Source organism: Pungitius pungitius, chromosome 14 (assembly GCF_949316345.1).
Source record: "Pungitius pungitius chromosome 14, fPunPun2.1, whole genome shotgun sequence".
Classification (NCBI taxonomy): Eukaryota; Metazoa; Chordata; class Actinopteri; order Perciformes; family Gasterosteidae; genus Pungitius; species Pungitius pungitius.
Window position 1 is genome coordinate 2,660,961 of NC_084913.1, and position 14,426 is coordinate 2,675,386.

General features: G+C 53.6%; 1 protein-coding gene across 1 annotated transcript in view; it reads left to right on the plus strand.

The window, feature by feature from the left end:
- gfra4a (GDNF family receptor alpha 4a) overlaps positions 1-14,355 on the plus strand; it is a 66,615-nt gene extending 52,260 nt beyond the window's left edge. The window contains 6 exon segments of the mRNA XM_062557470.1: positions 482-562; positions 2,972-3,311; positions 4,931-5,040; positions 6,029-6,163; positions 13,423-13,455; positions 13,458-14,355. Of these exon segments, the coding sequence (XP_062413454.1) occupies positions 482-562; positions 2,972-3,311; positions 4,931-5,040; positions 6,029-6,163; positions 13,423-13,455; positions 13,458-13,801 (1,043 nt within the window). The 3' untranslated portion in view covers positions 13,802-14,355.
- The last annotated feature ends 71 nt before the right edge of the window (positions 14,356-14,426 follow it).

A 14,426-nucleotide genomic window follows, 5' to 3' on the forward strand; every position in this document is an offset into this window, starting at 1 on the left:
ATTGGGATTATCAAGTGCGTGTGCAGCCCATTACACACGAATTAGGCCCCCCCTCCCCCCCCCGCCGCCAGAGGGCTGCGCACTAAATTCCGCGCCGAAATAAAAGAAGTGATTATTGTGTCAAAAATTCCTTTTGTTTTCCGCCCACGCTAATTGTGTTACATCACTTTGCGCTTATTACACGCGCTTTGCTCCAGCTTCGTCGTGTCCCACATTGGACGCCGTTGTCATTGGGGAGAGGAATTTAGCGTATATATTTTCAGTCAAAAACAACAGAGCCGTTTAGCAAGCGTGAAAACATTGTGAATATAAAGTACTAAGCAAACACTGAAGCTCATCCATCAGTGAGACGCGATGGGCAGGGAACACCGTGTGGATGTGAGGCGCCTGGTCATGTGACCTGTGCTCTGCTTGTGTGGTGTTCGTTGATTCTGACGCTGAAAGCTCTGTCGGGCGCCACCTGTCTCCTCTTCGTTGGCAGGCCTCAGCCTGGTGGAGGACTTCCCCTACGAGCCGGAGGAGAGGGGCTCCGACTACGTGCGCCTGGCCTCCATCGCTGCAGGTGAGTTTAAAGTGGGACACGTCGGATGGGGGGGGCGGAAGGAGATGCTGGATGGAGGAGGTGTGTGCTGGTGCCACTCTTTGCCCCTGTCTTGCCTCGGAGCCTGTGGGCGAGCCGCAGGGCACAGATTAATGACCTGACTCAGAGGGGGGGGGGGGGTGGGGGAGAACAGAGGGAACCCGGGAAGCGAGAGGGAGGAAACGGGAGGCAGGCGGAGTTCATTTATTTTCACTGGAGAGGACATAAAGTCAAGTGCATGGTTTTCTCTGAAGGCGGATGAGTAAAACGCAACGTAAATAAAGACTTGAGTGACAGTGTCACGCGGCGTGATGACGCGTGATGACGTTCCCTACACGCTCCATAAAAAGAACACCATGACGTCCTCTAAAGGCAGGACGCCGATGGATTTACATATGAGCCTAAAACTAAACGTCGCTTGTATGAAAAGTAGTTTTGTGTTATTATTATAATAGCAATTAAGGTGAAACATGCCGTAAAACATTTACACCTGCACTAAATACATTTTGTATAAAGGCAGCTAAACAGATGCAAAGTAGGGTTAATAATTCAAATGATGCTTTAATATTGTAAATGATTAATGACATGCTTATTAAATCTGCTATATTTGTCCTACTGGTTAATGGATGAAATGTTGCCATGTTTTCTGAAACATTTCGGGTGGTTTGGAAGTTTACAACAGAACCTTTTACAGTACAAAAAGTCTGACTTTAAACCTGAGGCGATGCAAAGCGACACCAGCAACGTGCACGAGGCTCTTCCTGCACACACACGGGGAGGAGGAGTGTTGAGGGTGTGAGGCCAGTCTAAGAGACCCTGAAGGTGCGTTCGTTTTATGTGTCAGTAGATCAGGAGGCACCCAAAGCAAACACAGCTTCACAGTGGAGTCCATTAAACTTCTCAAATGTCACATCGGCCCAAAGCACTTTAGGTGCACATCGAAAGAACCGTTTGGTTTTATTACAACTCGGAAACTGATTTTCACAGGATTAATTATATTTAATGACTTTGCTATTGTTGCTCTCACTAAAGTAATTATCCATAGTCGGACCAAAGCGACGCGCCGCAGCAACCAGGGGCTCGTTTTACAGAACCGTCACATATGTCCCTGGAAAGGAGGCGACGCAGAAATCCTGATTTCATGCAACGAAGGCCTGGTTGGACGGATTGATGCAGTGATTGACAGCTCACGTCATGCGTCTTAACCCCCAAATCCAGTTTTGTAAAACGTCTCCGATGATTCAATCGACTAACGGTCGTTTCTCCGACATTGTTCTCGTACGGCGGCGTCTTCATGAACAGTTTGAAGTTTAAGCTTAAAAGTACGTAGATTCAATCTCCTGTACGTTTACCTCCTGGGGAGTAAAAACCCGTTTTTTTGGTCCCTTATTGACCGGAATCCAAACCAGAATGAAACTGGCTTGACCTCCTGTGGACGGAGAATCGGTTGCACAGAAATCATATGTTGGTTGATGTTTCCCGAGACGTGTTGTGCATAAATGGAGTGAGGTCACAGATCATGTGCTCGCCAGGCGACGTGGACGCGGCTCCGCGCACAAGCTGCTTGTTAAAATGACACCTGCACTGCGCCCCGCCTCCTCGTGAATTCCCCCTCCAGCGACCTCGGCGGGAGGTCAAAGTTGACGTCCGGGCGACAAGTGGCCTGACAAATCAACGACAACAACAACAACAACAACAACCACGGCGGCGGCGTGATTAATGGGCGTTTTCCCGCCCTCGCAGCAGCGCTCCCTCACACGGAGTAATGACCCTTTTCAGAGCTGCAGCTCATCGTGTTTTGAAGAGTATTCAAACAACAGAGGGCTTCAGCCGCCACCAATTCATCAGCTAACGGGAAGTCAGTGAGGAAGTGTCTCTGTTTGTGATGCCCCCCCTCCCCCCCACCTCCCCCCCCCCCCCCCCCCCCCCCACACACACACACACAGAAAACCCACCTTCTGGTTGGCAGCTGAGAACAACCTATGTTTTCGATGTAGTGTTAGTTTGCTCTCGAGGGCCCTTCATATTTCATGTGACAGCTGTGTGGGGGGGGGCGGTGTCGGGGGGGGGGGGGGGCTCGCGCTCGCCAGCAGACACGGGCGCAGGTTTCCACGATCTTCCTCGTATCCACCGGCAGGTCGCTGGGGGCGAGATAAAGACACACAGGATGAAGATAGATAAATAATGCTTTGGATGGATGAAGGGGGGGAGCAGTAATTACAGGTCCTGCTGTGCGGGTGGAGAGATGGAGCAGCTCAGCCATCGAGTCCCAGCTGAAGCACATGCAGCGCTCATGCAACATTTAAACGCCCCTCATGTTCTATTCATGGCATGCGGCGCTATTACATATAATCCTCCTTGGTTTCCCCCCCCCCCCCCCGCCCCGCCCAGAGTCCGAAGTGACGACGGTGAACCGCTGCCTGGACGCCGCCAAGGCGTGCAACATCGACGAGACGTGCCAGAAGCTGCGCACGGAGTACGTGTCGTCCTGCATCCAGCCGTCGGCCCGCTCCGGCCCGTGCAACCGGCCCAAGTGCAGCAAGGCGCTGCGGAAGTTCTTCGACCGCGTCCCCCCCGACTACACCCACGAGCTGCTGTTCTGCCCCTGCACCGACACGGCGTGCTCGGAGCGCCGCCGCCAGACCATCGTGCCGTCCTGCTCCTACGAGGACAAGGAGAAGCCCAACTGCCTGGCCCAGCTGCGCGTGTGCAAGGCGGACTACGTGTGCAGGTACCACACGGGGACGACTACGCACACTCGGGTCTCGGGTGTGATTGACAGTGATTTAAGGGGTTGAAGAGGTCAGTGAGGTAAAGGAAAGTGATCGGCGGAGGGTTGGTTTTTTTTGGGGGGGCTGCTCTGAAGCTCCGGTTTAAAGGCAGAACAGATTTCTTTTCAAGGTCAGCGGGAGAAGGCAGACTCCTAAATAAATGGAGAAGCACTCTTTGATGCTCTCAGGTTTCTGTGTTTGACTTGTTAGCAAACAGCAGCCCGAGGTTACCGGCTCATCCCACATCTTGTTTGATCTTCCAAATCCGGGCCCCTTTGACCGGCTGCACCGCCCCCCCCCCCGTGTTTACTTTGGCACCTCACCGGGCAGCAGGCTGGAGGAGTCGTGGGTGGGTGGGGGGGTGGGGGGGGCTCTACCTCTTCACTTTCACGTCATGCAGAAAAATGTCACCTTTTCTTCTTTTTTTTCCCCAAACATCGACCTTTGAGGAAAGTAAAGTCTAAAAGAAAAGGACTCAGCTCCTCTGTCACAGAGGCTTTGATTGGAGACTGTTCTCCAATCAATGATTGAGCTCATAATTCCATCAGCGCCGAACTAAACCAGCATGCTTAGCAGGTTGCTACCGCCCCCCCCCCCCCCCCCCCCCCCCCCCCGGAGAAGCATTGGGCCTCATTAGTCTACTTCTGTCTTCCCCAAACGGCCTCTGATTGGCTCGCCCTGGTGTTTGTTCCCCAACTCTTAACTTATCTCACTCCTCATGGCTAAAGCCTAAAATAACCAACGAGTCATCAGATCAGGGGTAGAGGGGGAGGGGGGGGGGGGGGGGGGCAGCCATGTAAAGTAGTGATTGTCACAGTGAGGGAGACATATTCATTGGCATATTAACAGTGTCTCATGAAGTCTTTAGAATTCTGCGTGTGTATTACTGTCGCTCGCTGGGGACCAAAAACACAGTTTTTCACAAATGCCCAGTCGGCCCCCCCACCCCCCCCCGCCTCGTCTCCCCCCCCTCTCCCCCCTCAATGACAGCAAATGGTGGCCAGCGTTTAATCTAGTTCCTCTTCACGTGTCAGAAAGACGGAGGGCTTCATCTGTCACGGCCATCGATCAAGCACAACCCTGCACTGCCGCATCCGATGGATGGGGGCATTTCAAGGCCCCCCCCCCACCCCCCGGCCCCCTCCCACCCGCCATTCCCCGGCAATTCGGCACCAGTCAGCTGGCATTAACGCCTTCGGTTAGCACCCGGCCTGTGAGCTGTACGCACATCATTACGGTGACATGACAGACGAGGGGAGCCGGGGGCCCCGAGGGGATCCCGCCACGAACGCGGGGGCCGCCAATGCGGCATGGTGGCCTCGCACGACGATGCCGATGATGATGATGATGAGGCTGGATGTCTCGGTGGCTGCCAGTAGAAGGTGAAGGAGGGCCGTGGGTCTCGTGGTACTTAGAGAGCCGTCTTTGCCCCTCATCGACTCGGCCCGGAAAAGTGAGGAGGCAAGCAGGGTGGGGGGGGAGGGGGGGGGTGTTTCAGATCCACATCCATCCGTGGGAGGGTGCTGGGGGTGAATGACGGACGGCGTGTTATTGCTCCCCCCCCCCCCCCCCCCCGCAGGTCTCGCTGGGCGCAGTTCCAGTACGACTGCCAGCCTTCGGAGGCGAGCGCCAGCGGCTGCAAGCAGGACAACTACGCGGCGTGTCTGCTGGCGTACACCGGCCTGATCGGTAAGAAGCTCTCTGTGACGGATCAGCAACAGAAAGGTCTCGGGGGGGGAGGGGGGGGGGAGCACCTAACAGGACTCAAAAGAATGAATCGACGATGAGAAACGATCGATGGAGGGCTGATTAATGTGGCCGGGCCCCGGCGTCGGCATTATAAGAGCAATTACAACTATCGACTGGCGTTTTGAGAGAATTATCCCCGACGGGGCGACGAGTGGGTGCAGGACACAGCTTATTGTACTTTAAAAAAAAAAAAAGATCACATGATGCTCTTTTCTTTCTTTTTCACGCACGTCATCATAGGACAACAACGCTGCACCACAAAGACAGCTGGAAATAGTTGTGTTTAGTATGTTAACTCACAGGGAGACAGACACAGAAAGGTGTTCACTAGTGATTGGCCATCTGCAGTACGAGTGAGACTCAGAGGTGTTGTTTTTTGGACGTCCGGGACCCAGAAAATCAATGGAGGTAAATCAAAAAAACTTTTCTCCGCCACACTGCCTCAAAGTGCAGCAACCCCATTTCCCACCTCTTTAAAAAGAAAAAAAAAACGACAGGCCACCAGGCGTTATTACCCTTTCTGGAGAATGATTTCCCAATCACTTCTTTCTGAAAAGCTCCAAAGGCGGAAAAGAATAAAAAGGAATCGATCTGGGTGGTGGGGGCTGACTTTGTACTGCAGGTCGCTGCAGTCATCAGAGTCCTCTGGATAACTAACTACCAGCTGAACAAAACAACTGCTGCTGTTCCTGCAGACCTGATCTGTAGCAGCATCACGTGGCAGATCAGGAGCAAGATGCTCTAAAACCAAGCAGCTCTGAGTCTCTTTTCATTCACAATTGACCATTCTGCAATCATTTTAACAGGAGATCCCAGAAAATTGTAGCAAAAAACTAGTTTGAAATACCTTTGTCTTTGAATGATGCATCCTCCTTACCTTCCGAGTCCAAACGTCTTCAGTGGTGTTCATGATTCACTCGTTTCGCAGGAAGCACAATAACTCCCAACTACCTTGACAACTCCACGTCCAACGTGGGACCCTGGTGCTCCTGCGCAGCCAGCGGCAACCACAGGGAGCAATGCAGCGACTTCCTGACCTCCTTCCACGACAACGTCTGCCTGAGTGAGTAACAGCTGACCTCTGACCTCACAGTGACAAGTACAGTCTGTAGCCGTGAACTAAATGACCCACGATGGTTTGACACTTCGCTCGGCCTGAAACCGCTTATGGAGTTTTAAGGTTTAACGTTTCTGCTCGCGTAACTTCATCTATATGCCCCAATGTATGTGCATCTAATGCACCTATATGCACCTGAGTATATGCATGTATATGCACCTGAGTACATGCATGTATATGCCCTCACGTATGTGCATGTATATGCACTTGAGTATATGCATCTATATGCACCTATATGCACCTGAGTATATGCATCTATATGCACCTATATGCACCTGAGTATATGCATCTATATGCATGTATATGCACCTGAGTATATGCATGTATATGCATGTATATGCACCTGAGTATATGCACCTATATGCATAGTTCAAGGATTGTATTTTATTTATACTTACAATTGATCAGATTATATTAAAACCAGGGAAAAGTACTCATCTAAAGATTTGATAAACTTCCTAAAGTAAAACGCTTTATTAGTCGTGTAATTCTGAAATAAATGATCCCATAACAGAAATGACACTTTTGGGCTGGAGTTGTGAAACTTACTCAGATAACGAGATGAAATGTGCAGAAAATAAAACCGAATCATTAAAGAGGGATTCAACATTTTCCTCTCTGTCGGTTGAGAAGATCGATGCGACACTTACTTGAAGAGTGATATAGATCTGTGAGCAAGACAGTGAATATAAATGAAGATAAAATATATGTTATTTGTTTGAACAATCAATGAATGCACGCTCGGACGCTCCCTGTGCAGCCAATGCAGCGGGCTGACTCACGTATATCCACTTAAGGTGAAGAGGGACAGAATAATAAGCACGCGACGGTCGCCACAGAAATAGAACCCGACTCCTCGGCCACATTCTATTCGGCTCTATTTCTATCATTTGGACAAAACAACCCCTTTAGGTTCAGAAAGACTTAAAATAAGTCCCATAGTGAAGTCAAAATGCAACCAAGAGAACATGGATACACAAAAAGGCTGTGTGAGTACCTCCTGTACTAATTCATTTCCCCCCCGAGTGACGGAGCAGTGTTATTAACAGGTGGTGTCGCCACGTGGAATAATCTGAGCTTGATTAGATTAGATTCACGGTGGAGTTCTTCTTCTTCTTCTTCTTCTTCTGTTGGACAATAGAAACCTTTTAGAGCCGCAGAACAGATGGAGACATCAGTGTCGGAGATACAGCTGCTGACGTCAGCGTGATCCACCGAGTCTGCTGCTGGCGGTTTCCTTTCGTTTGGGCTTTTGTTCACTCAACAACAACATGAAGAAGAAGAAGAAGAAGAGGAAGAGGAAGAAGAAGCCTCCAGCTGTTCTGACAGGAGATGATCCCTCTGAGTGACGCCACACGCTGGGCTTCATCCCCTTTCTGACAGAACAAGACAAATTCTTACAACGCTGTCAGCCTCGATAACGCCGCCACTGACGGACCGATGACACCCGCCACGCCGCCGCCGCCGAGGGGGGGGGGGGGGGCAACAACAGAGTGGCCTTTGTTAAGTCTCGGTCCGGCTCCTACAAAGACACGGAACCCCAAACAGAACCTTAAATGAGCTAAATACAGAATACGAGTTGCAGTTTAAGGATTAATAAAGTAGAATGCCCGATATGCTTGAGCCCGGTCAGTTTAAGGAACGAGTTGAGCTGAGAGTCGCAGCACTTTGTTCCAGATACGTGGAGCAGAAAGACCAAAAATAATGAAATGACTTACAATGTCGTAAGTAACGATAATCGCGTAGAACAAGAAACTCCAAGTTCACTTCAACCGAGTGAAATGAACTGAATAAACTTCACTTGTATTTTACTCTGGTCCCCAAGGATCCCGTTATTTAACACATTATTTCTTTTAAAAGGCACTAATTGCAACGGAAAACAATGAAAAAACAATACGTAGGTACAAAGTATTGGAATAAAGCCAACAAACAAGATGCATTTGGGAAGAAGATTGAAGGAGAACCAGCAGACACAGATGTTCTTCATTAGGAGCATCGTCTTCTTCTCACGTCTCGATTTGGCATTAATGATGTTTTAGATCCTGGTTGCATTTTGAGTAAAATTCTCCTCTTTGTAACGACTACATTCACTGTGGCGAATAAAGAGAATCAGCAGCCGACGGCTCGTTGATGGATATCTCTTTTTTCAATGGAAACTCCTCGTGTGCATCCTCAGCTCCTCAGAGGCCCAGAATAACAACCCCCTTACCCCCCCCCCCCCCCCCCCCACCCCTCGCCCTGCCTGAGCAAACGGCTGAAGCCAGACGCGGTAATCAGGACCAACACGTTTCTAATGGGGGAGACTAATCAGCTTCTATTTCAGGGAGAAAGTGTGTGTGATTTTGGCGAGGACAGTTTGAATTGGGACCAGTAATTGGGGTAATTAATCTGCCCTGGGAAAGATCCTCAATGCCCCCCCCCCCCCCCCTCGGTGTTATTCAGACTCGAGCCAGGAGAACGTCCCCTGTTGGCTGCGTCTCACATTTGGAGCACAGTCCTCGATTAAATGAATCCTCCTGGTCTCTTTTGGTGTTTACCTTTGTATGCTGCCCCCCCCCCACCACCACCACCACCACCACCCCCCCCCCTCCCCCCCCAGACCCTCTTCCTGCTTGCTGATACAGGGCTGCATGTCCTTTGTGATTCAGTGTGATTTACTTTGCTGCCTCTGAACTAATGAGGTGGACAGAGGGACTAGAGGAAGAATTCAGTGGTTTTCAGGAGCAGCTGTCAGCTTCACCTCGTCACCGCAGCCGCAACAACCTCCTCCTCCTCATCTTCCTCCTCTTCCTCCTCATGCTAAACTGCAGCTCTGCACTCTGCAGTGTGTCAGAAAGAAATAAGAGGACAGATGGAGGTGAAGCTCATTTATTTCTGCAAATACTGTAGTTGTTCTTCTGCTGTTTAAATCACTGCTGGAGCCTGAAGTCAAAGAGACGCAAGACAAATGAGACCTGCAGCTTCCCGCTGCGCCTCGTCCTCTGCGCCTCGTCCTCTGCACCCCGTCCTCTGCACCTCGTCTTCTCCACCTCGTCTTCTGCACCTCGTCCTCTGCACCCCGTCCTCTGCACCCCGTCCTCTGCACCTCGTCTTCTCCACCTCGTCTTCTGCACCTCGTCCTCTGCACCCCGTCCTCTGCACCCCGTCCTCTGCACCTCGTCTTCTCCACCTCGTCCTCTGCACCCCGTCCTCTGCACCTCGTCTTCTCCACCTCGTCTTCTGCACCTCGTCCTCTGCACCTCGTCCTCTGCACCTCGTCTTCTCCACCTCGTCTTCTCCACCTCATCCTCTGCACCTCGTCCTCTCCACCTCGTCCTCTGCACCTCGTCCTCTGCACCTCGTCTTCTCCACCTCGTCCTCTGCGCCTCGTCCTCTGCGCCTCGTCCTCTGCGCCTCGTCCTCTCCACCCCGTCCTCTGCACCTCGTCCTCTGCACCCCGTCCTCTGCACCTCGTCCTCTGCACCCCGTCCTCTGCACCCCGTCCTCTGCACCTCGTCCTCTGCGCCTCGTCCTCTGCACCTCGTCCTCTGCACCTCGTCCTCTGCACCCCGTCCTCTGCACCTCGTCCTCTGCACCCCGTCCTCTGCACCTCGTCTTCTCCACCTCGTCCTCTGCGCCTCGTCCTCTGCACCTCGTCCTCTGCACCTCGTCCTCTGCACCCCGTCCTCTGCACCTCGTCCTCTGCACCCCGTCCTCTGCACCTCGTCTTCTCCACCTCGTCCTCTGTGCCTCGTCCTCTGCGCCTCGTCCTCTGCGCCTCGTCCTCTGCACCCCGTCCTCTGCACCTCGTCCTCTGCACCCCGTCCTCTGCACCCCGTCCTCTGCGCCTCGTCCTCTGCGCCTCGTCCTCTGCACCTCGTCCTCTGCACCTCGTCCTCTGCACCCCGTCCTCTGCACCTCGTCCTCTGCGCCTCGTCCTCTGCACCTCGTCCTCTGCACCTCGTCCTCTGCACCCCGTCCTCTGCACCTCGTCCTCTGCACCCCGTCCTCTGCACCTCGTCTTCTCCACCTCGTCCTCTGCGCCTCGTCCTCTGCACCTCGTCCTCTGCACCTCGTCCTCTGCACCCCGTCCTCTGCACCTCGTCCTCTGCACCCCGTCCTCTGCACCTCGTCTTCTCCTCCTCGTCCTCTGCGCCTCGTCCTCTGCGCCTCGTCCTCTGCGCCTCGTCCTCTGCACCCCGTCCTCTGCACCTCGTCCTCTGCACCCCGTCCTCTGCACCCCGTCCTCTGCGCCTCGTCCTCTGCGCCTCGTCCTCTGCACCTCGTCCTCTGCACCTCGTCCTCTGCACCCCGTCCTCTGCACCTCGTCTTCTCCACCTCGTCCTCTGCGCCTCGTCCTCTGCGCCTCGTCCTCTGCACCTCGTCCTCTGCACCTCGTCTTCTCCACCTCGTCCTCTGCGCCTCGTCCTCTGCACCTCGTCCTCTGCACCTCGTCCTCTGCACCCCGTCCTCTGCACCTCGTCCTCTGCACCCCGTCCTCTGCACCTCGTCTTCTCCACCTCGTCCTCTGCGCCTCGTCCTCTGCACCCCGTCCTCTGCACCCCGTCCTCTGCGCCTCGTCCTCTGCGCCTCGTCCTCTGCACCTCGTCCTCTGCACCTCGTCCTCTGCACCCCGTCCTCTGCACCTCGTCTTCTCCACCTCGTCCTCTGCGCCTCGTCCTCTGCGCCTCGTCCTCTGCACCTCGTCCTCTGCACCTCGTCTTCTCCACCTCGTCCTCTGCGCCTCGTCCTCTGCACCTCGTCCTCTGCACCTCGTCCTCTGCACCCCGTCCTCTGCACCTCGTCCTCTGCACCCCGTCCTCTGCACCTCGTCTTCTCCACCTCGTCCTCTGCACCCCGTCCTCTGCACCTCGTCCTCTGCACCCCGTCCTCTGCACCTCGTCTTCTCCACCTCGTCCTCTGCACCCCGTCCTCTGCACCCCGTCCTCTGCGCCTCGTCCTCTGCGCCTCGTCCTCTGCACCTCGTCCTCTGCACCTCGTCCTCTGCACCCCGTCCTCTGCACCTCGTCCTCTGCGCCTCGTCCTCTGCACCTCGTCCTCTGCGCCTCGTCCTCTGCACCTCGTCCTCTGCACCTCGTCCTCTGCACCCCGTCCTCTGCACCTCGTCCTCTGCACCCCGTCCTCTGCACCTCGTCTTCTCCACCTCGTCCTCTGCGCCTCGTCCTCTGCGCCTCGTCCTCTGCACCCCGTCCTCTGCACCTCGTCCTCTGCACCTCGTCCTCTGCACCTCGTCCTCTGCACCCCGTCCTCTGCACCTCGTCTTCTCCACCTCGTCCTCTGCGCCTCGTCCTCTGCGCCTCGTCCTCTGCACCTCGTCCTCTGCACCCCGTCCTCTGCACCTCGTCTTCTCCACCTCGTCCTCTGCGCCTCGTCCTCTGCACCTCGTCCTCTGCACCTCGTCCTCTGCACCCCGTCCTCTGCACCTCGTCCTCTGCACCCCGTCCTCTGCACCTCGTCTTCTCCACCTCGTCCTCTGCGCCTCGTCCTCTCCACCTCGTCCTCTGCACCTCGTCCTCTGCACCCCGTCCTCTGCACCTCGTCCTCTGCACCCCGTCCTCTGCACCTCGTCTTCTCCACCTCGTCCTCTGCGCCTCGTCCTCTGCGCCTCGTCCTCTGCGCCTCGTCCTCTGCACCCCGTCCTCTGCACCCCGTCCTCTGCACCCCGTCCTCTGCACCTCGTCCTCTGCGCCTCGTCCTCTGCACCTCGTCCTCTGCACCTCGTCCTCTGCACCCCGTCCTCTGCACCCCGTCCTCTGCACCCCGTCCTCTGCACCCCGTCCTCTGCACCTCGTCCTCTGCGCCTCGTCCTCTGCACCTCGTCCTCTGCACCTCGTCCTCTGCACCCCGTCCTCTGCACCTCGTCTTCTCCACCTCGTCCTCTGCGCCTCGTCCTCTGCGCCTCGTCCTCTCCGCCTCGTCCTCTGCGCCTCGTCCTCTGCACCTCGTCCTCTGCACCCCGTCCTCTGCACCCCGGTCCTCTGCAACTCTTCCTCTCTCTTGCCCCCCCCGCCCCCCTCGTCCCACTCTAGCTGCACACTCTTAAAGCTGTGTAAACGCACCGTCAGCTGGGTTCAATCTGCCCCCCCCCCCCCTCTAATTAGCTGCACAGTTTGCAGGTCAGGCGGGGGGGGCTCTGCAGGCCGACGGATCAATGTGTTGTGATCCTGTGATGAATCAATGTTGGTGTCACTGAAGGCTTTGAAACCACTGAGTCACTTCAGAAACAGATGGAATGATGGTGTGGTTTTTATTTCTTTATTTCTGAGCCTACATCCATCTTACAAGCTGTGGGTATTATTGATGAATCTCTCATTCATGTCTTCATTTGAGCATGTTTTAATTGAAGTGACTTTCATGCAAACGTAATTGCTGCAGAGTCGTCCATTAGCTGCAAGAAAATGAGTTCACACCCAATCAATCAGTTCGTCATACGATCATAACTCATTGTGCTGGTAATAAATCTGTGAGCTGAAAGTGATGCTGTCCTTTGGGGGGGGGGGGGGGGGGGGGGGGGGGGGGGGGGGGTGTGACACCATAGGAATCCATCAGTGTACATACACCCCATAATATTCACCCAGTCAGAGCCTGCTCGCTGCAAGGGGCCCGTTTCAATGTTTACTGTGATCATCACACAGAAAGACCAGAATTGAAATCCTCTTTTGAGAAATGTCACTTTGCTTTTTTGGAATTGGGGTTATTTTTATTTAATATATATATATTTATATTTGACGAGACTGTTGAAGCAACTTAACAACAGAGTCGGTGAGGACCTGGACCCTGCTTCCACTGGCTCATTGCTGCCTTTTGCAGCGTGTGTGCATGTGTGCATGCTGCATGCAGCTTTTCAGACAGAAAGCATTTAGCGGCTAAAAGTAGCCGCGTGCCGCTGGGCCTGGGGGGCGTGTTAATAGGCCGCCGCACGCCGACGAGCTCGAGACATCAGAGGTGGAAACACGCCGTGGTTCACAGCTTGGTTGTTATCACACGTGTAAAGAGGTCGCTGATGAAGTGTTTGAGAAGAACACAACGGCCCTTTTAATCAATCAGAGGGTCCTTTGTGAGGAAATGAAACTCTGGTTTCCATGTGAGACGTAGACGTTCCTCAGACGTTCCTCAGACGTTCCTCAGACGTTCCTCAGAGGGTCATGAGGGGGGAAACTTCTGCTCCTTCAGCTCACGTCTCCTCCACTGCTCTCGTCCCCCAGGAAACTCCATCCAGGCCTTCGGGAACGGATCGGAGAGAAGCCGGGCGCCGGCCAGCCCGGGACGCCCAGCCCGGCGCCGGGCAACCACAGCCCGCACCCTGCGACCCCCACCCCCCCGGGCGTCTCCATGGAAACGGAGCAGAGCATTCTGAGGACACAGATACCTACTCAGGTGAGGCGGCGCGGAAGAGAGGAATCGCGACGGAGACGGCCTCGCTCAGAATTTGGGTCACAGCGCTCGCGATGGCTGGGGGCGTTTGTTTTATTCTGCAGGGACCAGCGAGACGGGAGGGATTTACATTGTCTGCATAATTCAGACGGCGTCCGTCCCAAAAGCGCCGAGACGAGGAGAACTGAGGACGTTTCGTGCACAAAATAGTGTGAGGCGCTCGTTATGGAGCCCTGATGCGAGTGAAAGAAATCCCAGAATGCACCTGTTCAGGGATTAAAAGTCCATCATGTTTCTCCTCACTTGTCAGTCAGAGCTAAACAATAATGATCCACAACTAAATGTCAATGTTTCTCCTCATTAGACCTCGACTGACATGGATTTTTGGAGGGCCAAATATATTTAAGATAGTTAAACAACCCAAAAACAACAATTATTCTTGATTGTCCTTTTAATCAATCTTATTGATCCCAGATCACTGCAGGATTCAGAAGACGAAGCGGCGCATAAAACAAACAAAAAAGCTTATTGAAAATAAAATCATGAAGTCACGTAAAAGAAGCAGCAACGTTGGATTACGGAAATGTTTTTAGTGTAAACATCACAACGATTAAACTGTTGAACATTTTAATGTGGACACACGGCTTTGCATCAAGTTCAGTGTTTAACATCTTAATAATGGGAAGGAATAAGGATTAATAATAATAATACGATCTATTGGCTCCTGATGGGAAGCCTCTGTGTACACACACACACACACACACACACACACACACACACACACACACACACACACACACACACACACACACACACACACACACACACACACACA